General features: G+C 36.7%; 1 protein-coding gene across 3 annotated transcripts in view; it reads right to left on the bottom strand.

The window, feature by feature from the left end:
- Nucleotides 1-381: 381 nt before the first annotated feature.
- Nucleotides 382-27,375, bottom strand: part of shep (RNA binding motif single stranded interacting protein alan shepard) — a 153,390-nt gene continuing 126,396 nt past the window's right edge. For 2 of the 3 annotated variants that reach the window (XM_028186950.2, XM_089729166.1), the window contains exons 2-10: nt 21,475-21,702; nt 10,542-10,813; nt 10,145-10,203; nt 9,316-9,440; nt 7,699-7,893; nt 7,313-7,456; nt 6,142-6,387; nt 5,605-5,643; nt 382-4,753 (exon numbers count right to left, since the gene is read on the bottom strand). In XM_028186950.2, coding sequence (XP_028042751.1) covers nt 4,619-4,753; nt 5,605-5,643; nt 6,142-6,387; nt 7,313-7,456; nt 7,699-7,893; nt 9,316-9,440; nt 10,145-10,203; nt 10,542-10,813; nt 21,475-21,702 — 1,443 coding nt within the window. In that variant the 3' untranslated portion in view covers nt 382-4,618. The remainder of the gene's footprint in view (nt 4,754-5,604; nt 5,644-6,141; nt 6,388-7,312; nt 7,457-7,698; nt 7,894-9,315; nt 9,441-10,144; nt 10,204-10,541; nt 10,814-21,474; nt 21,703-27,375) is intronic. The other variant, XM_028186951.2, reaches the window with a different exon arrangement.

Genomic DNA, 27,375 nt, shown 5'->3' on the forward strand with positions numbered 1-27,375 from the left:
TAGTACATAAAAATAACGAACTGCCTTTGGTTTCGCTTGTTTTATTTCAATCATTTGCTCTTACAAAATATGTTCAATGCAAAGGAACATGACTCGTCACAATAAAACATGCTTCTTAGTACCATTTTCATTTATTTTATATATTACTTTAGTTTCCATTCAGCATAACTATAAATAATACGGGTCACATAAAATGCTCATAGCACAATATAGAAACATACAAACACTTCGTAACAAAATAGATACATAACTTTCCCTTTTGTCTTTTCTCTGAGAGAAACGGTTTACACTATTACCATAGTTATGCCAAACCTCACATCATAACACAACGAAGCAACATGTCCCTTAAAAATATTCTTTCTTACTAACAAATTTCATCTCTTTTTTTTTATATTTTATCAAGTTTTTATTTTTGCATTCGTATTTCTAGGCTACCTAACTAAATTTTATCTAAACTATGCTACTTGTCTAGACTAGTCTGCTGGGTAGAACACCACTCTATTTTAATACACACTGGACAAATACATTCGTATCGACACTTGACAGATTTTTTTTCTTGTAGGTTTTTTTTTTGTTTTATTTTATTGTTTATCTTAAATAACTACATAACAAAAGAGGTGAAAGCAGAATTGTTCAACTGAAACTTACCTCGAAGAATGTGTTCATTAATTTTACTTAGTTTTTCCTTATGAACTAGAGCAGATGGAGCACGGATGAGCCTCGTGCTGACTTCAGTCCATACAAATTAAATTATTTAATAAACTAAGAAAGGAAACTATCCTAGAGTCGGCAGGAAGCGCGCCCGCCCGCACCCGCTCTCAAATATATTAAATCTACTTCTCTATTCTATCTCAGCGTTCGTTTACGCTAATGTATTCTAATTCAATTAAACCTAAATTACGAACTAAACCATCAAGTCAATCGCGCACCGAAAGCTTCAAATTTCACTTTTTCAAACTATTCAAACCTTCACTTAAATATACGCGACTTATGTTAAGAAATTACATAACCACTTCGATTGTGTTCATCGGCATGATTTTAGCAGATGATAAGTAATCTTGATGTTTAAGATTTATTATGTGAATTTTTTGTGCTCGCTCCTAATTTATTTCCAGTACTGTCGTCAAGGACTTGAACGGTGCCTGACTTTTGAATAGGCTGCCTATCAATGAACAAGGAAGGATGGTCTCAAAAAGATTGATGTGAAATATATCTAGGAACATCTACATTACGTCCGAGTTATTTTTTATACATACCATGTGAAAAATGCAACGATTAGACAGCCACATTATCTCGTTTCAGATCTTATTACAAAATATATTAAGAAAAATCTTTATCATATTCCTAAATCTCTGAATACGGTAAGTTTTCTACTACCTGTAAAAATACTGTTTATTAAGCACAGTGACACGCATCTGCCATGTAGTTTATTTTATCGTAATTATGAAAAAGCTGAAGGCACTACCGTCAAACCAATTATTGCTTCAAATGGAAGGAAAGCATTAGAAAAATAATGTACCGCTTACATACATTCGCTTTTCACCGTGCTAATAACTACAGAATCGTGCCACGTAGATATTACTACATCTCAATGTAATTGGGGAAAAAATAATAAACTTAAAAATTTATTTCTCAAATACGGGGAGTTAAGGAATGAAACGAGTTTTTTTTTAAACTAAAAATATTACATGGACATTACATTCGCCTACACAACATATTTTAGGTGCACTTTTTACAGAAACGTGTTGATCAACAAATTATTTTAAATGCGAAACTTTAGCGGCGATACCTATCGGAAGACTGCTTTATTAGGAAGCCACAGTAAATGTGGTTAGTTACATTCTCTTTTAAATAACCTAAGTACCACACAACACACGATACTACTTTGCACTTCGCGGTTTAATTTTTACAAGTATTAAAGGCGGTTTCATGATCAGTTCAATAAATTTGGCTTGATCAGAAATTACACGAGTATAATACTGATCTACGGAGTATTGAAGTTTAATACGTTTAACTCGTTAACACTAATTAAAATCTCACTTTTCGTTCGCCTGTGACGTGAGCTCCTTTAGGAAGTAACGCGATCGCACAGTAGGTACAGTCGGGCGGTTTGTTAAATCCGAAACAAATATGTGCATGTTTATATACCGCTTCGTCGTGATTCAACGGACTTGTCTACGTTTTTCAAATAGGGAATTATTAAAAGTGACGAATAGCTTCGAGCTAATTTACGTACGTTACAAAAGTAAATCGTTTACGGAAAATAGTATAAATTCAGCCTTTTCTGAATTAAACCAATAAACAAAATATGAGTCTACTACTTATTTCTTCAAAAACTACAGTGTTCATTCAAAACCTGTCTCGTTAGCTAGTCCCAGTACCTGTATTGCATTGCTTCAACCTGTGCACAGGTTTTGAATAAAGAGCTTACTCGCCAGATAAAATACAATTTATATATCAAACATTTAACTAATCTTCAGTCCCTGAGTTGTATAAATATTTTCCTACTCTTATTCGATTTTAATGATTTGTATACTTTGGTTCTGATGATACTCTTGACGTGCCAAAATAGAATTAAACAGTTGCGTTTTAGTAGCCTTTACTCGTACCCATCACAATTATACATGTTGACATATCCATGTATAATTATATATATTCAATATAAAAATATTAAATTTCATATAAAGTCATAAAGTGTACCCAAAACCTACGTGATGGTACAAAAAGTGTTAACTCACACCAAAAAGGTGTTCGGATTTCAAATCCTTTACATTTTATAATGTGGAAATCAATCGTGGAATTTTTGCATTAAGACTTTTTAGGCATTAAGACTTTTTTCTAGTGGAATGTACCGACCGCCTAAATAACGAATACGGTTTATATTCAAAACATGATTTAAAAAAAAAAAGGATTACTTTTATCACGTTCCGTTACTTGACTTTATGACATACAAAAATGTTGTATAGATTTGTAAAATTTATAAATAGACTTTACATACAATTGTTTATTGCTAAATATTGCTACGGGCAGCACTATCGTGTGCCCCAATATAAGCGCAGAGTACTATTGAAATATCATACGATCACTCCTACTGAATTTGTTCTCGCCAAAGGGTCACTTCGACCAGCTGCACTGCGCGTAAAGCCACTATTCATTAGGTTAATGATCAACGAATTTCTTTCAGGAATCAAACATTAGGTATACATAAATTCAGTCTGTATTTAGTTTGGCAACGACGTTATATTCGCTAGGACAAAATGGGAGGGGAAATAAGTTATAAAATAAAATAATAAGGGAATTCTACGTTATGAGATAGAATCATACGTTTTGAAGGTGAAAACCATTTCTAATGGAACACGATTTGAACAGACGAGTTATCTAAGTAGGTATAGATACTTCAAAATTATTGTTTATGATGTTTTGGAAGACTGTAGCGTAAATTATTAGTTGCCGTATATTTTATACTGTGGTATATTTAAAAATGAAGTGTTATCAAGCACCTTGTATTAAACGTATTTCGGCCACGTGGGTACCTACACAATACGACGCTTTCCGAAATGCCACAAATGGCGTCTGGATATATGTATATTCACAAATTTCCCTCCACACAAAAACGTGTATTTGATTATAATCAGGAAAGCTGTCTGACTTTTAGTTTTCATTAAAACAATCCATATTCATAACAAGAACTAATTACCGAATTGTATTTTATAAATACGAACAATCATTGAAGATTTAAAATCTTCGACACAGCATTTCCAAAAATTATTCTGGTGTTTCCCACCCTTACTAATTCCTTTTACACACATACATTTAATTAGACATTTTTTTACTCTTCTCCATTTTGTTATACATTTTCGTTTCATGATTCCATTTGATATGACCTTTTCCTATTCACTTTCCTATCTGACCTCTGATCTTCTCCTATGTCCGATAATTAAACTAAATAAAAATAAAAATCTAACTAGGAAAATATATAATTTTAAATACCAGCACGGTAGGTGTATAAATAAAATTTTTTATTGCACGTTTTGTTCGTTTTCAATAAATTTTCTGAAGATTTTTTTTATTAGTAGTAAATATGACACTGCAAGAAATAAAATTTTGTGAATCTCGATGACAAGAAAATAAACTTTCTCAGTGTGAAATTATACTATGCTAAAATAAATACCTAACTATCTTAAATAATCTTGTCAACATGTTCAAAACCTGCGCCTAAAATCTTAAATTTATCTTTCCACAAAACAAATAATAAAATTATAATGTAAAAACACATTTAAAATTGTAGCTATACATCAAATCCTCTCCTCGTACCGTCAAAAGACCTCATCAAAACATCACAGCGAATCGAAGGAGCAGTTTGGAGCCGACCGGAGCGGCCGGAGCGCCGCCGTCCACTAAATAAATAGTCGAAGCGATACTTACAAAGTATACTTATACTAGAACTAGAAAGAAGAACGCGTCGCAAGGCAACAGAGTGCCGCGAGCGAGCAGAGTTTTCGATGAAGTCTATAACGGCCGCAAATTAAAAACTAAAACAAATTAACATTGTAAAAAGTCACAGATGCTTTGATTTTTGGCTCGTGTACAGCACGTTTGTTGTAGCGTGGCTTAGGATCTACTTCGGGGGAGGGTACGGCTGGTATGCCTCGTCGGGCGACGCCGCCGTCGACGCGTGCTCGCTCTCCATCGGCATTTGGATTATGGGCGGCGTCGGCCCGGTGAAGTACTGGTACGGGTGCGACGCGAAGTACTGAAATGTTGAGACCTCTCATTGTTATAGATTCTTACTCGTTTCACCTATTGGTGACCACAGAATTTTTTTATTGAAGTGAAAATTCTAATGCGACTTCCAACAAGGTTGCGTTAAACGTTTAACGCTACCATACTAGAAAGAGACAGAACGATAATGAATCCGTGGCGCTCGCACGCATACGCGTAGTATACCTGTTACAGACCAGCGCCTGCGTTAGCACCGAGTAACGCCCAATATTTTAATAAAGTATTTAAAAAAAAAAATACTTAAATTTTACTATCTATAATTTAAAATATAATAAATGTTGAAGATGTCGCATCTCTTAAACAGAGCATTATTACAAGAGCAATCTGATTTAAGGATGAAAAATGAAGAAAACCACATTACTACACATCGAATAAGAAATTTCACTTCATTCAGGTTTTTTTATTGCCCTTGTAGGCAGACGAGCATACGGCCCACCTGATGGTGAGTGGTTACCGTCGCCCATGGACTTCAGCAATGCCAGGGGCAGAGCCAAGCCGCTGCCTACCGCTTAATACTCTCCACAAGCCTCGTTTGAAGAAGGACATGTCATACCGCTCGGGAAACACCGTGGAGGGGAGCTCATTCCATAGCCGGATGGTACGTGGCAAGTTGCACGCGCACCTTTTTTTATCATAAGGCATACAGTTTAGTTAAAGCAAGGATAATATGTTTCTTGAAATAGTGCTCAGGGTTAATTTAAGTTGCATCAGCCACTGCGATTTGTGAAAGCGAAAATAGCGCAACGACAACAAATTCAGCAAATGTGTAGCGGTGGAAAGGCATTAGGAGGGCATAGATTCTAATATAATATTTTCACTCACGTATAGTTCATTTTCCTGCCTTAAGCTTTCCCAGTTAACCTGGAAAACAGATGTTTTTCAAAATCAGCCATTGTTTTATTTTATATTTTGACTCGATTTGAAACTAGTTTATTTTTTAAATAAATATTAGGTACATACGTCTTATTATTTAGTTTGTCCTTTAAATATGATATCAGCTTTTGATATAATAACAACAACAAGAGTAATCTTGTTACTTTATGATTCTTACTGGTGACAGGACCTCTTGTGAGTCCGCACGGGTAGGTAACCACCAGCCTGACTATTTCTGTCGTGAAGCAATAATGCTTTTCGGTTTGAATGGTGGGGCAGCCGTTGTAAATATACTGAGATCTTAGAAATTATATCTTAAGGTGGGTGGCGGCATTTACGTTGTAGATGGCTATGGGCTGCGAAAACCACTTAACAGTTGGGCCGTGAGCTCGTCCAGCCACCAAAGCAATAACAAAGAAATTAAAACTCAGATTAAACTACCTATAACAGATTATGGGATATGTAGACCGTATTAAGTGTACTCACATATTGGCTGGGCACGGTGTCGATGGGTATGTGCGGCGGGTGGGGCTGGTGCGCGGGCGGCAGCAGCGCGGCGTAGGGCGCGAGCCAGGCGGCGGGGTGCGCGGCGTGGTGGTGGTGATGCAGTTGGGGGTGATGGAACGCGGCCACCCCGTACACGCCGCTGCTGCGGTACACACCGGCGCACTCCCCACCAGCGCCACCGGCACTCATGGTGCCCGCGTACACTCCGCTAACTGCCATTGCAGCCTACAAAAAAAAAATTCTAAGCATATTTGTTTTTTTTTGCCTTTGTAGGCAGACGAGCATACGACCTACCTGATCGTAAGCGGTCAACGTCGCTCATGGACGTCAGCAATGCCGGGGGCAGAGCCAAGCCGCTGCCTACAAGTTTTGTGGTGTAGCAGCACCACAAAAGCTAGATATTAAGTACGGAGAGACTTTAGCTCTCTACTGAGTTTCTCGACGGATCTTCTCAGTGGGTTGCGTTTACATAATTCAACAAAAAACAGCCTCCCTTACGACGGGAAAAACGCTTTTTTTTCGATATAGTAGTATCAACATATTGAACATGTTTAGGGATGAAACTGTTCCCTTAGTTTACACTCATACTACTTTGGGTTCTGTACTATATTATACGCGATTCATGTCTAGGGAATTAACCCATACACACAGCCCACGGAGTTTCTCGCTGCATCTTCTCAGTGGGTCGCGTTTCCGATCCGGTGGTAGATTCTGCGAAGCACTACTCTTGCCAGACCCAGTGTTAGCGACACTCCGGTTTGAGCCCCGTGAGCTCACCTACACGTCATGGAGAAGCTGAAATAGCCTCTCAAGGCAATTAGCATAGGTAGAAAAAAAGTCTCGTGTTTTCTACCGTTACGTGACATATATTCTAGAGGGAACACTTTGAGGAATAAAAATTGAGATGTTTCCATCTTTATACCACTGCACCGTCCGCTATATGAGCATATTTCACCGCTCATATACGTTGTGGTGCCTTTCAAAAATGCGCTATTTTTGGCGCGAAGCCACCATCACTTACTTAGATGGCAAAAAGAGGATAATGGAATTGGCGAGCTCTAAGTCGAATTAAGTTTTAGGTCTCCTAGCCTTCTTAAAACAGCTATTGCAGACTCATTTGGCCTATTAGAAACAACATGCAATACGTTACCTGTGTAATGGTCTCGCTGTTATCCCTCCATGTTCTTCCGTTACTTTCGTTTTGCTTGTACGAAGACTTCTTCTTATTTCCGCCGTCGGCGAATTTCACTAGCAGAGGCTCTTTAGCACCAGGTATTGGGTTCCCGTTAAACATCTAAAATCAAATTCTATTCCTAGTTCCTAGTTCGAACTGTTTGTCACAATATTAAGTACCTTTAGTAGAAAACCGGATGTACATCTTCTATGTTAGCTAAAGCGCACCATTGAGAAATTGTAAATATTTATTTCATAACTTTGCTGGAAATATTCTTATTTTGAATTAATGTCCGTGGATGAATTGGTAATTCAACGTCTAAAACATCTTATATGCTTTAAGCTTAACAAAGATTAACTTACTTGAATAATTTGCTCGCATTTCTCCCTAGATTCCATACGCGCAAAACCAACTCCTTTGCTTTGGCCGTGGGTGTCTCTAAGTATCCTTGTCGATACCACCTGACCGAACTTAGCTAAGAGCTGATCCACGTCGTTCTCTTTGAAGTGCGGCGGCAGATTCGCCATGTACAAGTTGGTCGGATCCTGCTCTTGTTGCTGTAAATTTCAATAAGAAATATTAAAATGAGTTCCAATATCAAATATATTGCAGTTATTAAAAAAAATATGCAAATATTGACTATAATTTTATTTCTGTAATTTTAGATTACAAAGTTTTCTTTCTTTTTTTTTTATAACACCGACGCTTTGAATTTTACTGTACTTTTTAAAATGTATCCGTACAATATAATTTAAATTTACTTATAGGTTATATTCATTTGCTGTCATTTTAAGGAAACAACTAGGAATTATTTAGTAAATAATTAAATATACATTTTCACATACACCCTGCATTAATAGACACCGGTAAGCGTTAATATAATAATTATGATTTTGATTTCTCAAGATTCTGCGTGATTTAATTAGCTTGAAGCCCGCATAGAATACGTTATCTAGACACTGAAGCCAGCTCTGACGTAATTAGCGGATTTATCTATACTAAATAACATAACGTAGGTGTTATTAACGAGATGGGCATTTACATCAGCATAGAATTATGAAGCTATAGTTATTGCATACACACTAATTCAATATCGGAAGCATAGAAAATACCCGAGCCCAGGAGCGAGAGATATTGTTAGTTATAACGCTGAAGCAACGAAAATAGTATAGAATTAACAAGATGAAACAATGTCTGAAGTTGAGGGGTTAAGCTTTATTTCTGCGACGGATTTGCGTATCATTGAAAGGTAAGGAATACTTACAACACGTTAGTGTTTTTTTTTTGCTGTTCGGGATTATGCTGACATACCAATTTACCACGCGTTTTCGTTCCCATTTCGTACTGATAACTGAATGATTAAGTATTTTATTTTGAGTAATGAGATTAATAAAAATCCCCGTATCGTCATGATCGCAAAACTTTAACACAATTATGTTCGTTTGGAATACCTCTGTGATGTTTTGTCCCGTGTCTTCTTCAATAGATAAATTCCAGAACATTAAATTTAATTATAGCTGAATCTAGCACGATACAACGGTGTGGCCTTCTAGTTCGTCGGTATTTTTTAGCATTTCTCAACAGATATGTATAGAGCTAAAGCTATAAGTTCAGGAACACGGATGGAACGGACGATGTTTCAAAGCAAGGTATTAAATCAGTTATTTTTCACACCATGAAAATGAGTCCTGATTGAACAATGATTAATTACAACACGAAACATTTTTCAGTTTTCTTTTTTAGGTTATTGAAGTCGAAACAACACGAGATGTATGAGCGATTTAACGATTTAAAGTACCTTGCCAACCCCGATTGTGTTCTTGGATGTGGCGCTTTTTTTTAATTAAGGAAGTCTGGAAGGAATTTCATCGGAGAGCATAGTTTTCGTAACACAAGGGGGTTAGTGTTAGAAGGATGAGTAAGAGCGGACTAGGATCAGGCGGTTAGTCATAATAGTATTACTTGCATGCAAAACGTACACGGTTGAGTCTACGCAGGAACCAGATACCCACTTTAGCCATCTGGGCCTGAACACCTTTGGCTTGTAATCCTTTAACAGCTGCCTCGGCTGATGCGATCGTTTCGAAATCTACAAAACCATAACCTGCGGAAAAAAATTACGAATATTCGTATAGTTAAAGGTAATTTTTCGAAATTATTTTATAGATTTTGTTCTATTCGATTTTTACGAATGTCATGCTATTGAACGAATAAAATTTCGAATTTTCGGGCAACGATAATGCATTTCGTATTAATGCGACTAATGAGAGCACGGATATCGCCTAAATTTATAAACAGCGTGATGGAGTGAGACATCAAAGAATATACAACATGTGTAAACATTTAATTAATGTGCATTGTAATTAGGAATATAAACGATATCGTTCATCTGTGCACGTGTAACAAATAATGGTGACGAACTACTTTTATTATAACAATCGAGTATGTAAAATAAACGTGTAGTTACATACATAAATATGATGATAATATAAATTAGCTTTATGTCGAATAAACTAGTGATCGTGCATATACATTGGAAAAACTCTCACCATAGATGGTTTAGTTAAATGACGATATATGGTATTCTAGAAAATATTAACATTATTTTAAATAATTCGTTTACATAAAGACCAACTAACGATGCACAATCTATTTTACCAGTAAAGTTAATTGAAAATAATATCTTACATACATACGTGAAATAAATAACTAAGTATGCACAGATAATTATATCTAAGAATAGGTACGTTACGTTTTAATAGTTCTATGAGTGTAATTTTTCGACGTACGGGGGTAAAAGTTGTTTACCTTTACATTTATTCGTATTTTTGTCCAAAATCGCTTTAGTTGAAATTATGCTGCCATACCTGGAATTTAAATATCATAATCACTACATAGTATAAAACAAAGTCGCTTTCTCTGTCCCTATATCCCTATGTATGCTTAAATCTTTAAAACTACGCAACGGATTTTGATGCAGTTTTTTTTTTATAGATAGAGTGATTGAAGAGGAAGTTTTATATGTATAATAACATTCATTAAGTAGTGGAGAAATACTGTTATTTTTGAGGTTTCTAATGTGATGTCGTAAATAATCAATAATAAAATTTCATGTTTCCGAAGCGAAGCGAGGGCGGGTCACTAGTTTCATAATAATACGGTAAATATATTTAATGATAATAATCAATAAGCATTCTGTTCTTACATTTGGCACATTTGGACGAGGTCCTTATCGGTGGTGTTCGGACTCAGTCCTCGAATGTAAAGATTGGTGCGGCTCAGTTGCTCAACGCCGGCAGCCGATGTGGACGCGGAAGATGCCGGTGGAGGCGGCGCAGTGCTGAGGCTAGTCGAGCGAGTTCCGCCCCCAGAGCCGGTGTTGGAAGACGAGGAAGAGGCCGTATTAGCCGGCGACGCTGCGGTCGGCACACGCGTACCGGTACCGCCGCACCCACCGCCCATCGTTGCGCCGCTGTACTGCAAATCCAAATACAAAGTTACGTCTTAAATCTCGTGTGTTTCAAACGCATTGGGTAAAATTACCACAAATATTCGGTATTACTAAAGGCCATAGATATCTACAACGTAAATGCGCCACCCACCTTGAGATATAAGTTCTGAGGTCTTAGTATAGTTCCAACGGCTGCCCCACCCTTCAAATCGAAACGCATTACAGCTTCACGGCAGAAATAGGCGGGATGGTGATACCTACCCGTGCGGACTCACAAGAGGTCCCACCACCAGTAATTACGCAAATCATAATTTTGCGGGTTTAATTTTTATTACACGATGTTATTCTTTCACCGTGGAAGTGGATTCGAAGACCGTTGCATCGCTCGATACAAATGCACCGGACGTCTTATCGTTTAGGCCACGACGACTTGCATTTATAAATGAATCTCTCGTCACCTTTTTACCATAATAGAAAAATCTCATCGTACAATAACAAAAATAATAATTAACTGAAACGTTGAAATGTATTGTGAAAGGAAAAAGCAATAAAATAATTTTATGTTCAGAAATAGAGCAACAACAACTTCCATATTTATTCATAAGGCTGTTATTTTTCTATTGTAACTGAAGTTAGAAGTAAACATAATGAAATACCTTCGCCTTTAATACGGAGTAGGTATTTTAAGTGAACGTCAATTGTTTGTGATCATTTAATTTTGTTTACACGACGTAACACGGAAAGCGACGTTATGAACACGTTAAGTTGATTGCAATGCTGTAATAATCTCCTTGATGATACAGACGTGCGTTTACCTGGAATTTAAAGACGGTAGACTAAAGTAATAAGTGTTCACGCGTACTCATCTGCCGACTTAATGTTACGGGTGTAATGATTGCATCAGGTTATCCATTTAAACTCATAGATTTCTGTACAGATCCTAGAATCGTCTGAACTTTTTTCTTAAATTCTATTAAATTACCTGGAAGGTTTTATTGATTCGTAATTATATTATAATTATGAAATTATGTAGTTGACATCTATCAACAAAATTAAATTTAATATAAAACAAGACTTTAATTTTTGTTTTTAATACCTATCTAAGCTGATAGCTTTGAGAGGCTATGTCAGCGTAACCTAACAAGTAGGTGAACTCACAGGGCTCAATGACGACGTTGCTAACACTAACTCTAGCAAGAGCAGTGCTTCGCAGAATCTACCACCGAATCGGAAACGCGACCCACTGAGAAGATCCGGCGAGAAACTCAGTGGGCTGTGTCTGTGGGTTAATTTACTCGCCGAGCACTTCGTCGCAAGCGACGGGTTCGACAAGAACGATGGTCGGAGACTTTAATGGTAGATAGGTTCGACGTTGATTCGTAACGCCCTTTAGATCTATCTATCGCGCTTTCACGCGTAAAAACGAGAAAGAACGAACGATTAAGAAACTAAATAGATAAATTAGATATAGAAACTGGTCAACTTTTAGTAGAAAATCAAACCATACAATAAACTCATGTTACGAATATTCAAGGCAATTTTAGTAAATACAACAAGGAATATAGCGACGTGCAAAATGATTTGCATCGATTTTTTTTAACAAATTGCTAGAATTTGGCTAGAATTGGAACCACTTTGGTAATGTAGATTTAGTGGAGTTTAGTAATGAATAGGGAGGCGTAATGAATGCATGCCAATTCTGAGCACGCACGCTAATGGAGTCTCGCGTGTTACTGCTGGGAGCTGCGGTAACGGTACGAGGCGCTCGTGGTCTAGCTCCCAACTCTGTTTATGGCATTACCGTTATTTTTGATTAACTAACTCTGTCTAGCTTAAATGTACGACGGAATGTAGTATTGAACAACGTGTATGTGCTACAGTCTAATGTATTTTTTTTTGTTAAATGTACCAAAGATACCTATCTAACCTATCTAACACTTTTAATGGACTGTAGAGGGTTTTGATATTTTCGTAAAATATTATGTGGGTACCGTAGAGGTTCAGTAATAATACTATAACAAGATCTTGCCTATGCTCGATTTTTTTTATTTTTTATAACGCCATCTTGTTGCCTTTAAAGCAAGTTAGTTGCTCTCAATTAAGAAAAATAGTATTATTATTCGCCAATAGATGTCGGGAAGAGTCATAAACTTGATTATCGATAAAGTTGATTATTGAAAACACGAATAAAACAACATTTTCTGAAAAGAAATCGTAGCTAAATCGATTTATCGCCTCCGAAAACCCCTGTATACTAAATTTTATGAAAATCCTTGGAGCCGTTTCTGAGATCCAGATTATATATACAAGAATTGCTATAAATTGCGTTTAAAGGTATAAGATATAATTTAAAAAAAAACGCGCACAGATGAAGGCTCATGTATGGTTTAAGCAATGACTGGTGAGATATGATTGAACTTTGAATCTTTGCAAAATAATAATGATGTGTACGGTTATTGAATTACCGACGTAATAAATCGAGGGCAAATAACACACGGTCATCTGGCCTGAAACTCTATGTATTAGGAAAAAGAGAGACTGATGTACCTTATATACGTTTAAATAAATATAAATATGTAGATTTTGAACATCCAGACAAAGAGCAAACAAATCTGTTCGTCACACGAATGTATGCCTGATGTGAGAATTAAACAACGACTCAACAGTTAGGGATGCTACGTACTACGCTATCGAATTAGTCGATAAAAATTGCCGTGACTATCCATCGGGATGGGTATTTCCTACTCGTGGTGGGACATCTTGTGAGTCCGCATGGTACCACCGCCCCACCTATTTCTGCCGCGAAGCAGTAATGCGTTTCGGTTTGAAGGGTGGGACAGCCGTTGTACTGTAAAAAATGAGACCTTAGAACTCATAGCTCGAGGGGGATGGCGGCATTTACATTGTAGATGTCTATGGGCTGCGGTTACCACTCAATACCAGGTGGGCCGTGAACTTCGTCCAATCATCAAAGCGATAAAAAAAATTTAAGCCTTCTTCACAAGTTCTTTGTGTCCTCGATCTCCAAAACCCCTATCGCTGGTGGCAGGGCGAATTCTAATCCGGATACCACTACCCCACCTAATTCTGTCGCGAAGCGTTCTGCTCTGACGATTGAATAGCCGTTTTAAATACGCCCTATTTCTTTTTTTGTATTATCTTAAATTATGCAAACTTAAGGGGTTAGACGAATTTTAATTGAATCCAAAGTTCAATGAACCTTAACGTTTTTCTTTAATCTAACAGTATTGACAATTCGACCACGTGTTCGAATGTGGACCCAATAGTTAACGAAGTTAATTGTCGAATGAAAGGTTTGTCAGCTAACATCTTATTATGTATTTTAAACCGTCGCCAAACTTAATAAGGTCGAATGATTTTTAGCAACAAATTACGATTAGAAACTAAAATGTTGGGTTCGTCGTGGGCACGGAGACAATAATATGAAGGCCACCTGAGCAATTTACTCAATTTAACTTTATTATCTGCTCGGAATTTCGGACAAGTAATTAAATGAGTCAGTCCCCTACTCCTGAGGGAGACGATCATTCAAAGTTCTATTACTTTTAAGCCTCTGTTGTTCACGGCAGCAACATTTCCAAAATTACTATAATAATTGTAATCATATGGCAACATGAGCTTATAAGGCAATATCTGTCAAAGTATTTGTAATTATGTATTCTCTATAGTAAACTTATAAAAAAGACTTATAAATAATTCATTTAATTAAATATTAAGTTCGAATGTTTTTGGCATTGTAATATTTTTATCACGTGTATGGGTTTGTTATATCAAAATATATCAAATGTGTTTTGCGGCGCACGTAATTGTGTCACCATTCTCGATGTTAGAAAACTTATAGTTAGTGATATTTTTTTAGGTTATGTTCTATAAAAAAAAGGTTACTGATTATAAATGATGAATTTTTTTACATCTGGCAGCAGAAATATCAACCCGCAAGCTATACAACGTGTAAAGTTATTAACACACTATAGACTTATATTTAGATCAATTATCTCGATAAAAATGGCTACTAGCCATTAGTAATTACTAACCACTATACAGCTCATGTCGAGGATTAGAGTTGAAAAAACTCACGACGGAGTCAGCTATATTGTCTCTTGCGGAGGAGAACATCCGCTAACTGCGTTCGTATGATAATGCGTACGACAATTACTAAACCAAGCCTTATTTTTTTTCAAATTGTTTTAAACATAAAACTAAGATACTTATTTCAACTGAACATATAAATTTTAAGAGTACAATGAATATATTACGGAGTTTTTCTAAATAAATATACCTAGCCAGGTCATAAGTATTGTCACACAGTAAAAACTTTTCTTTTAGAATACTGGCCACAAAAAAGTTTATTGAACCCGAATTTCGATTTGTTCATGAAAATAAAAATAGTATACATTTAGAATTTTACTCATTTTTAAATATGGAGTGGACGCTTAAAGAAGACCGTGTTGCAGTTATTGCGTTGCATCGTTGCGGTTACGCGCCAATTCAAATTTTTAACATACTGAAAAATTTGAATATAACCAAAAGATTCGTTTATCGTACCATCAAACGATACAATGAAGACTCTAGTGTAGATGACAGGTCAAGAAGTGGTCGCCCTCGGTCTGTTAGGACTCCAGCAGTGATAAAAGCTGTGAAGGCGCGAATTCAAAGAAATCCCAAACGTAAGCAGAAACTGTTGGCCCTTCAGATGGGGTTAAGCAGAACCACGGTAAAAAGGGTGTTAAATGAAGACTTAGGGCTTCGGGCATATCGAAGAAAAACAGGAAATCGTTTGAATGCTCGTCTAATGGACCTGAGATTGAAGAGATGCCGCGCTTTGTTGAAGCGGTACGCGGGAAAAAAATATCGGGAAATTCTTTTTTCGGATGAAAAAATTTTTACCGTAGAAGAGAGCTACAACAAAAAAAATGATAAGGTGTACGCACACAGTAATGAAGAAGCGAGCAACCGTATTCCGCGTGTCCAACGAGGTCATTTTCCATCCTCGCTCATGGTATGGTTGGGAGTTTCTTATTGGGGCTTAACAGAGGTACATTTTTGTGAGAAAGGTGTAAAAACGAATGCAGTTGTGTATCAAAATACAGTCCTGACGAACCTTGTGGTACCTGTTTCTCATACCATGTTCAATAACAGGCACTGGGTATTCCAACAAGATTCGGCGCCAGTTCATAGAGCGAAGAGCACACAAGACTGGCTGGCGGCGCATGAAATCGACTTCATCCGGCACGAAGACTGGCCCTCCTCCAGTCCAGATTTGAATCCGTTAGATTACAAGATATGGCAACACTTGGAGGAAAAGGCGTGCTCAAAGCCTCATCCCAATTTGGAGTCACTCAAGACATCCTTGATTAAGGCAGCCGCCGATATTGACATGGACCTCGTTCGTGCTGCGATAGACGACTGGCCGCGCAGATTGAAGGCCTGTATTCAAAATCACGGAGGTCATTTTGAATAAACTTTAGTGTCATAAGAATCTGTTTTATTAAGTTCATTTTGGTATATGAATGGTTACATAATGAATAAACTTGTTTCAATTATTTTACATTAAACATGTGACAGAATTTATGACCTGACTATGTATATATCAGCTTTACTGTTTACGTAGGAAGATCTCTCGGAGTTTAAGGAAGATTCCGTATATTGGGAAATACGCTTGAAAAGAGGATTGAAGTTCCAATCAGTCTGGCTCAGTTCGACAGGTGCCAAGTTTAGGGACGAGGGGACGGGTGACAACTCTTGAAGAGTAATCATCAACGTGGCAACTTGTTCAAACTTCTGACGTGTCTCTGAATATCCACCATTGCGCGATGTACGTGTAATTGGAAAGAAGAAAAAAACGGTATATTTTTAATTGTGAAGTTTTCATCTTGTTCCCTTAGTCTCCAGCAAACGAGATCGAAACCATACAAGTTTACAAATCACACTGATTAATATTTTTTTCATGTCATCTACATACATAGCACTTTGTTTTTAAGTCATGTCAACACTTATTTCTGATAGCGTTAATGTACACATTGAAGAGTGACGTCGAGTGATGACGTAGTAGTACGAGAGCGCTGAGCGAGGGGGACTCAACAGTTGGTCTTGGCTCGATAGGGTAGCGCGTGCGTGTCGCTAACGGCACATGCCCGGTAAACCCGAAAAGTTTCAACTTTTGTCATAATCTTTTTTGCTTACTTTGTCAAATAACTAATAAGAATTCCATTTTTTTTTATTGCTCATATATGCGGACGAGCTCACAGCCCACCTGGTGTTAAGTGGTTACTGGAGTCCATAGACATCTACAACGTAAATGCGCCACACACCTTGATATATAGTTCTAAGGTCTCTGTATAATCACAACGGCTGCCCCACCCTTCAAACTGAAACGAATTACTGCTTCACGGCAGAAATAGGCGGGGCGGTGGTACCTATCCGTGCGGACCCACAAGAGGTCCTACCAACAGTAAAACCATATCATCTAATTATGATATATACGAACCGTCGAATATGGAATGTGCAAGTAGCTCATGCTTTTCAATGATTTAAACAATTCTGAAACTAGTTTCATTTATCGAACATTTGTTATTGGAGACTATCTCATTTGATTCGTGCGAAGCTCAGGAAATGTAGCATAAATCCCGTTCAATCTATTTAAATTGAGAACTCCATTTGTTTTATCGTCGATTCAATCAGGGAATCGATAAATTTCATTCACTTTTGACTTGCTACTTATTTGTTTAGATTCGAACGATGTAAAATTGTTCTTTTTTATCTTCAAGTACAAATGCAATACGCTACGAAGATATAATATTGACTATAAAATGATATAGTCAACTTTGACTATAAAAAAAAAGTAGTTTTTTGTACAAATATTTGTAGCTTCTTTAAAAGAGAAAATTGAATATCGTTTACCAGAAGCATAAAACAAGTTATACCAGACATCAGATAATGAAATTGTTGGGTGAAATATCACCAGTTTTTTTTTGTTTCCCTTTTTTTCGTAATAAATAGGCAGGGTCGGACGTTACAGAGAAAAATCGCTCACCATGTTCGGACGAATTTAAATATCGGTATCGGGTCTAGCCTGCGTCATTCCGGCATTTACATAATTCAACAAAAAACAGCCTCCCTTACGACGGGAAAAATGCTTTTTTCTCGATATAGTAGTTTCACCATATTGAACATGTTTAGGGATGAAACTGTTCCCTTAGTCTACACTCATATTACTTTGGTTTCTGTACCATATTATAGGCGATTCATCTCGAGTGAATTAACTCATAGACAGCCCACGGACTTTCTCGCCGGATCTTCTCAGTGGGACGCGTTTCCGATCCGGTGGTAGATTCTGCGAAGAACTGTTACCAAGACTCCTGGTTAGAGCCCTGTGAGCTGACCTACACGTCAAGGAGAAGCTGAAATAGCCTCTCAAGGCTATCAGCATAGCCAAAAAAAAAGTCGATTACTTAGACAAAACAGCCGAGTTTATAAATATGTACACTTTTCTAACACATGTTACACGACATAAGTGCTTCTATTGTGTTAATGTAAGGTTTTAATTCGAAAACCACATAAATTTGTTTGTCCTCACAACGCATTTAAAGTACGTGACGACGAAAGTTGCATTAGTAATTCGTTAGCGGTAGTAAAGGAGGGCCAGGTTCCTTCACCTTCCGCTTCGGCCGGAATAAATCTAATTCTTCGGATGACAGATATCAGCAAGCCTTGTTTATTTATACTTTCACCCCGACTTGTACGAGGGTCCTACATCTGGGACGTGCTGCGTACTAAAATAAACCGACTATTATTCCCACAATGCCAACGTGCGTGTGTTCAACAGATTAGATATACGAAATGAAAAATTATATTTCTATACGGTCTTTTTTGTGGTAGATAGAAAAAAAAGTTAGGATAATAATAAAAATACGTTAAATGACGTACTAAATAAACAAATAAATAAATACTAAATTATTGTAATATTGAATCCATAAAACAATATACTCGGTGTTTTAATCTTGACGATTAACATTGTGTTGCTAGAAGTTTATTGCGTGAACAACCACGGGTATTAAAGTAAGTCTTATCGCAAAAAATAGTAAAAGAAAGGTTTGTTTCTGGTAAATTTCATTTTTTCTATTTTTAACTTTCAAAATAGTTAAGGTCTAAAATTTTCTCCCTAAAACTTCAACACTGAAGCATTTCAACACATTCGTTAATAATGATGTACCGTATTGTGTATTCGTATACCAATGGCTGATTTCGATGATAAAAAAAGGTTGATTCCTTCACGAAAATGTAACCTCTATTTAAGTTACAATATTTGGGAGGGGGCGCGCGATGAATTTAACAAGCTGCGGAGTTGTGACAGCCCTGACAGCTGACATATTCCGGTCATTAATCAGACGGCCATAGATACCTATGTGTTGCTAGTAAAAACCGAAGACTAAAGAGTTTATCGCGTTAGTAACTTTTAATAGTTATTGTCACAGAGAGATATAGATAAAATATTGTTTAGTGTTTGAAAAACAACAGTATAGTGCCTATTAATCGATCAAATATTAGGGCACAGTCTTGATAGACTGGCCTCATAGTTTCCTATGAATTACATTTTTTTTAAAGTGTACATTAACGGCCATATTATAAAATTAAAAGATATCTACCCAAAGAAATTACGAAAAATATGCCAACTATTCTAGAATTGTACGGGCACAAAAAAAGAAAAAAAAATAACAAGAAAACGATTCGTTTAAACGATTTATATAGTTTTTCAAACGTAAAAAACGAGTTCAGGCATCGTCGCCGACCGCGAGATAAATCCTGAAGGAGACGCATTGTAATAAAACATGTACGGATACGAGCTAGCATTTTATTTGTTAAAGCGATAAAGGCGCGATACTCAGTGACGAGGCTTCAACTAGGGTAGGTATGGTCGTCGGAGAGCGAGATCGTTGTTCAACATCTGTTTTGTGTCTGCATCGTAAACAGATTGGAAAACGTTGAACTATACAAGTGAAGAAGGTATACGGGCGTCGATACTCAACGTCGATACATGTTTTGTTCGGAACGTAATGTGTTTTTGTAAAAGTATTAATTTTATTTTGAGATTACCACAGAGTAACGAACTTAATGGTAAAACTAGATGATGACTAGGGAAGAGTCATAAAGTTGATTATCGATAAAGTTGATTATTGAAAACACGAATAAAAGAAAACACGAAAAGAAATCGTAGCTAGATCGATTTATCGTCCCCGAAATCCTCTGTATACTAAATTTTATGAAAATCGTTGGAGCCGTTTCCGAGATTCAGATTATATATAAGAATTGCTCGTTTAAAGGTATAAGAATAAGATACGACTGTTTTTTTTAATGATTGTTGTAGAATTTCAAACAAATACTCGTACAACAAATTGATGTAACACACACTTTCGACAATGACTTTCATAATTAGATATTATAATAATAAACTGAAGTAACTAAATCAACTTAGGACAATAACGTACTAAGCTAATGGATTAACTAGTTTAATGCAAATCACGTTTATGTTGCTCCCGGTCGCAAGGAATACATCAATCACTTGATATTGTTTATATAATGCATAATACGAGATGAAATTTATGGGGCTATATCAGGGTGCTGACTTTGCGGTTAATCAACAGCCTGTTTTGGAATTTGGCCAAATTTTTAAGGGAACGTTTTCGCTATTTTTGATTTAAATATATTCTCATAAATATTTTTTATGTATAGACAGTTATGATTATTTGAGAGGGAAGAAGTCGACCGAAGAAGACATGGATGGAGTATGTGAATGACGTATAGAGAGAGAGAGAGAGAAAAGTGAGTGTTGAGGATGACGGCTGATAGAAGAGAATGGAAAAGAAAAATTAGCTGTGCTGACCCCACCTGGTGGGATAAGGTGGAGAAAGAAGAAGAGAACTTAAATTTATTGTTTGAGTCATAATAAAAAGTGAAAATACTTCGGTATGGCGCTCGTAAATTTAATCGTAAAGTTTATCATACTCATTGGAGTACTCACCAATCGACGTCATCAAACATTAACTTACATATTATTACTGAAGTCGTTAATCTTATTAGACACTAGTGAAACCACTGAATAATCAACGAAAAATATCGATTTCTTGAAAACTTCCCGGGAGCGTAAAACCCAAATTTAACGTGCTTCAACAAATTGTTCAAGAACGCATAGAAAGAGGACAAACATAATTTTTAATTACATGGATTGTTTGAGATTTATTTTAGTTTCTATTATTTGTTATGTTATGTTATGAGTTATGGGAGGGAATGAATTTATTTGCTATAATGATTTTGAATATCAAATTTATAATAATACCAGTCTTCTGACCGCAGCTTCGTTCGCAAAGACTAAAATTTTGTGTCGCGTTAGTGAATACCCGTGCACAGCAGTGGGATGAAAGGTCTATATTGTTTCCCAGGGCTCAAACTATTTCCATACCGAATTCGATTTCTTTCACTTCGATTTCTTTCAAATCTCGTTTGAAAGGATTTATGTCATAGCGCTGGGGAGACTCAGAATAAGGAAATAGGATTCAACGGTATACATTATTTTTGGAAATACACTGTGGATGAGTGTAATAATGAGCACTACTCCGGGGGAACGTAGTATATTGGTACACCGAATATACTGGTCTCAATTGCTAGTTACCTGGTGCGGCGTGTAAGGGCTAGGGGCCGCCGTGTAAGCCTGGGGTTGAGGCGGCGGGTAGCGGCAGGGCTGCGGCGTGTAGGCCGCCGGCCACTGCTGCGCGCCGCCGCGATATTGCGCGCCCGCGCTAGCCATGCGCGCTGCGCACGCGCCCGCGCCCGCGCCTGCGCTCGCGACCGTCACTGCGCCCACGCTCGCACCGCTTGCAGATCGACAACCGCCGCTTATCTATAAACAAACAACAATAAAATTAAGCTCTCAGATAAAAAAAAAATATTTTTTTTGTAGCTTAAATCGGTGGACGAGCTCACAGTCCACCTGGTGTTAAGTAGTTACAGGAGCATCTTGAGATATAAGTTTTAAGGTCTCAATATAGTTACAACGGCTACCCCACCCTTCAAACCGAAACGCATTACTGCTTCACGGCAGAAATAGGCGGGGTGGTGGTACCTACCCGTGCGGACTCACAAGAGGTCCTACCACCAGTAATTACGCAAAATATAATTTTGCTGTTTTATTTTTATTACACGATGTTAATCCTTCACCGTAGAAGTCAATCGTGAACTTTTGTTAAGTACGTATTTCATTAGAAAAATTGGTACCCGCCTGCGGGATTCGAACACCAGTGCATCGCTGGATAGGAATGCACCAGACGTCTTATCCTTTAGGCCACGACGACTTGAATTTTATTTTATTTTATTGAATACTCGTGTTATTTAAGAAACACAAAAACGGTATCCGTTTTCATAGACATTATAGTTATGGGTATGAAAGTATTGCGTAATAAATGACGTAGGTAATTGTCAACATCCTTTTATTTATTAGCACTTTAAAACTCCTAGTCCGCGCTTCGACATTCGAGAGCCTCGAACGAGCGTGTTTGCACACTTTCGCAATTACATGATATCTCGCATCATGACTGTTATGCACGATTACATTTAAAGCTATAAACATTTCTTACCAATATTTTTTGAGTTATTAAAATGATTGAAATCCTCTGACATCGGCACATATTACTACATAGTATAAAACAAAGTTGCTTTCTTTGTCCCTATATCCCTATGTATGCTTAAATCTTTAAAACTACGCAACTGATTTTGATGCGGTTTTTTTAATAGATAGAGTGATTGAAGATGAAGGTTTATATATATAATAACATTCATTAAATAGTGGAGAAATCAATAATAATTACAGTTTCCGAAGCGAAGCGAGAGCGGGTCGCTAGTAATATTATAAAAATTGGATACTTGGGTGGCCATTTTTTTTCAAACATTAGAATTCATTTTGTGAAATGAAATTTTCTCAAACGAATACCTGTTTGTTATTCCGGATGAGTGCGTTCACCGAAAATGAGATTTATAGTGGTAATAACAATGTATAAATTTTACCCGGCGACCCCCATCTTTACACTTAATTATTTGAGTCACGGAATTCGAAAAACCCACTAGGAAAGCTCGAGGGATCAGCGCTTTGTTGTCGTTTTTTCTTCTAAAGTAGCGTTCTTATACTTTATAACTATTTATTTTTTGCCATTGAAAAAAGGAATATAAGTAAGCACGCCTGTTAAGCGATAAGCCTCCAATCCGCTTAGTGTGCGTGGGAGTGTCCGACTGAGGAATTAGGGTAGAATGTCGATACAGTCGAGACGATATGGATTTTGGACTGATTCCAACTTTATAACTTAATTTGGAATTATTCTCATAGCAACATCGATTCGAAGGATTTAGGGTAAAAGAAAAAAAAACTTTAGGCTATATTTGGTAATTATGAACACCGTAGCAAGTCTTCGAAGAAAACAAATAAAAAGGAAGAAAAGAAGCAGAACTCAGAATGGATACTCGAGTCTGTTCACGGGCGGCTTGTGTTGAGAGCTATCATCACGTTTTCTCGTCAGTAGTGGGTGATTTAGTTTTATGTTGAGTGGGTTTGTGGCGTCGTCGCGGCGCGCCGGTTCCGTCTCGACGCCGGGCGCAGCTTGTTGCTGCCTACCCACCACCCGAACCTCCCCCAATGCTAAGGGAAATTTAATCTAACTGGAAGAGAAATATCAATATCTAGAATGTCGCATCTAGTTTCTGCAAATTAATTTCAATCTTTCTTATTATATTTCCATCGGAAAATATTCATTATTTTCAAGCTTTCTACATAGCTTTAGGTTTTTATATGTCCATTCCATACGTTCCACTAGTAGTTACGCTTTTTTTTTCCTGTCTTTTGAGCTTTATAACTATACTTTGCTGTATGTATATACTATCCTACCTACGGTCAATGTCCTTCGTAAAGTTAGCTTATGTTTTTTTTTAAAACAATCTTATCTCCACTAAACATTTGAATTTGGTATCTGTTTCAAAAGTGAATCATTGTTTAATCCTATTACTATTAGTTTACCGGTCATCTTATCATTGGGTTACGGATGATTCAATATTTTAATAAGACAAATTGGGAGACTTGAGATACTAGACAATGAGATCGAAATAAAGGAGTAGTTTGAAATAGAAAGTAACGCAATTCATAATGCGTAATTATTATTTTTATTCTTTATTCTTAGTATTCTTTGTATACATAAGCAACTTTGCTATATATTATGCGATGTACCTAGTTTGAAATTGTTTTATCTAAAACATCCAGAATCGTAATGGTTCCCAGCAAAGACTAATTTCTATCCAACAAAATTATTGTTTAGTGAAACTTGTGGTGACCACGAAATCGACACAAACATGTCCGAAAATTCGAAATTCAGGTTCAATTTGGTAATCGTTCGATCCGTATTGTAATTTTGCTGTGTATTGCATTTCAGTGAAAGTCCGAATGTTGTTTCACCTGTAGTTTCACCGGTCGTTAACAGGAAATACGTACTCGGATCACGGTCGAATACGTTTTATTTCTATTGACGTTGTTATTACTTAAGTTTAAAGTTCGCACTTCAGAAACTAGCCAATAAGAGGCAATAAAATCGGTCCCCGTGGTCTGTCTCGGGGGAGTAGCTGTTAAGGCTTTCACGAGAACGAAGCGACGCAGGGTCTTTTACACTCAAGTAGTATTAAGTTTTATTACATGTCCACTCCGTATCAGCTTAAAATTATTTTCAATGGATCAAGTTAAAATGAGCTAATTGTGTCGTTGTCTTGTGAAGGCTTGAAATAGTGTTTTAAGCACTGATAAACTGAAATTTAATTCTTAGTTTAAAAGTATTGTCATTATGTACCATAAAAGATTTGCCAGTTTTTACAATCTATTTACAGTGCGCGGTTAACGAAGAAGCCTGACACTTTTAAGTTATTAACTGCCATTTACTTACAGCTGTCAGTCATGAGCCCAGTCACTGGGAAGCCTAATATAAACTAGTGAATTTCGGTGAATCCTGAACTAACTTTCAAATAATTTCGGATAAATATCAGCATTTATTTGTAAGGCCCTTATTGCAGTATTTAATTTACATTAATTGGAGGCAATTGAAATGCAATTCAGCAATTTTTAAATAAAACTAATTTTTTTTAACGAATCCTTGATAATAATTTTCGCGTAAGAAGAAATATGAGCTGAATGGAGCTGATCATAGACGAGACGTCAATCATTCAAGAAGACTGCTCTGAAAATTAAAAGCTGTTTCGGACATTTCAACTAGTCAAAGTCCACCCGCCCCCACACTAACGCCCCTATTTTTGATTACCAGTTCGCATTTAGCCACGAACAGTCGTAATGACGAGCACAGTTGTCCTCTCGGAATTCTGAATGGACTTTCAAATGCACTGTAGTCAATATATTGAATTTGTGCGTATGTTATGTAGTCATTTGATGCTATATCAGAAAATACAGTTTTGCGCCATTTTTTTATCGACTTCAGAACCGGTGGTTCTCAATTCGAGTATCTGCATTTATTTAATGTGCGTTACCTCAAAACTTTTTCTAGTTTTTTTTTTTTATTTAGTACGACTACATCGATGAAACTCTCTCTGAATAAATTAATTAAATTATTCGATAAATTATTTCGGTAAAGTTAGTGAAAGTTTCGGTAAACAGAAAGGAAAACTCCATGTTTGTTTAAATTTTCTTTTATGTTTTCGTTGATTCTTTTTCAATTTTAATTATTGTAAAACGATAAAAAAAATCCTCTTCAGTTCGTGGTTCAAATTTTTTTATAACTAATACGCCGAGAACATGACAATTGCATCAAGAAAAAACAATGCAAATGTGTTGTTAATGTTTATGTTCCTTTGACCTGGCATGATGTCACTCGATCCGCAGCGGTGACGCAGTTGGCACATGACGGCAATATGAGACGAAATACCGATACAACGCCGGCTTCAAATATTGCAACAACTGTACTTACTATCTCTATATATTAATACGCGAAGCAAAAACTTTGTATCCCTTTTTATGAAAATTGCGCGGATGGAGGAGTATGAAATTTTCCACACCTATAAAGAATATAGAGAAGAAGTAGACAATTTTTTTTTAATAATGCATAAAAGGTACATTAAATCAATAAAGAAAACATTACACACACTACCATGTATTTGACACAACACATATATATATACTCTTTGTTTATTGTCAATTGTCAAACTTTTTTTAAAGTCTGTGGTCAAATTGAGAATAGATGAATATTGTTTGTCATTATTATTATTTATGTATAGTGTAGTTTTGGCGAAATCTGTGATTATATTATATAAGTATAATATTATTTGACAATAGAAATATAATAATGTTTAAACATAAAATTTCAATTGATTAAAGTCGAATTTCGACTACTGCGGGACCACTAGCTATTTCAGATACGAGATACACTTTGAACGAGATCGATACGATGTGCAAGATGAGGTTGTAAAATGCATAGAGCGTGCTGCGGGGCATGACTGCTTGATTATGTGTGGAAGCTCGTGCGGATAGAGCGGGCAGGAGATATTATTCAGCAGTTTTTTGTTGAGGCTGGCGGCGCATTTGTATGCGATTCGCTTCGGCGACGGCTGACGGCGGCCCGCGAGATTAGCGCCCGCGTTGTGGGACTGGCTGCGTGATTAAACTGTTTCCGCTTTACACATATACAGATTTATCTTTGTGCTCCGGTTTCAACGAAATAATATAGAGAGACAGCGGTGGGCAGCGGCTTGGCTCTACCCCTGGCATTGCTGAAGTCCATGGGCGACGGTAATCACTCACCACCAGGTGGGCCGTATGATCGTCTGCCTACATGGTCAATAAAAAAAAATTCATTAGATTATTAGATTTTTTTGTTTAAAATTAAATTATTTTCAACGAGCGTGACGTCAGTCCGTACGAGTGAGTACGAAGTCCTGCTGATTTATAACACTCGGCTTCAAAGCGGGATTGTATTTGTTCGAATCTGAGATTTTTACGAGTAAGATAAGTTTGTCGGAAAAATTAACATTGCCAAGTCTAACTCCAGTAATCGTTTAATATCAGATGGGTCGACGTTAAAACGGTGGAGCTCATGCATTTATACTAATCTAAGAATCTTTGTACCCCTTTTTACGAAAATTGCGCGGACGGAGGAGTATGAAATTTCCCACACTTACAGAGAATTTAAAGAAGAAGTGCACAAGGCTAATTTTTTTTTTAAATAATGTTTAAAAGATACATTAAAACTATAAAGAAAACATTACACACCCTACATACCATGTATTTGACGCACACACGCATGCATACTATTTATTGTCAAACTTTTGTTCTTGACGTCTGTGGTCAAATTGAGAATAGATTAAATATTGTTTGTCTTTATTAATACTTTTTTATGTAGCCTTGGCGAAATTTGCGATTAAAGAAGTATAAAATACAATCATAATAGTGTACAAACTTACAATTCCAATTAATTATAGTCGAATTTCGACTACCGGGGGACCACTAGTATATTTAATTTAAACAATTCAAAGGCAAAATACG

This window comes from Bombyx mandarina, chromosome 08 (assembly GCF_030267445.1).
Source record: "Bombyx mandarina strain Sakado chromosome 08, ASM3026744v2".
In the NCBI taxonomy this organism is placed as follows: Eukaryota; Metazoa; Arthropoda; class Insecta; order Lepidoptera; family Bombycidae; genus Bombyx; species Bombyx mandarina.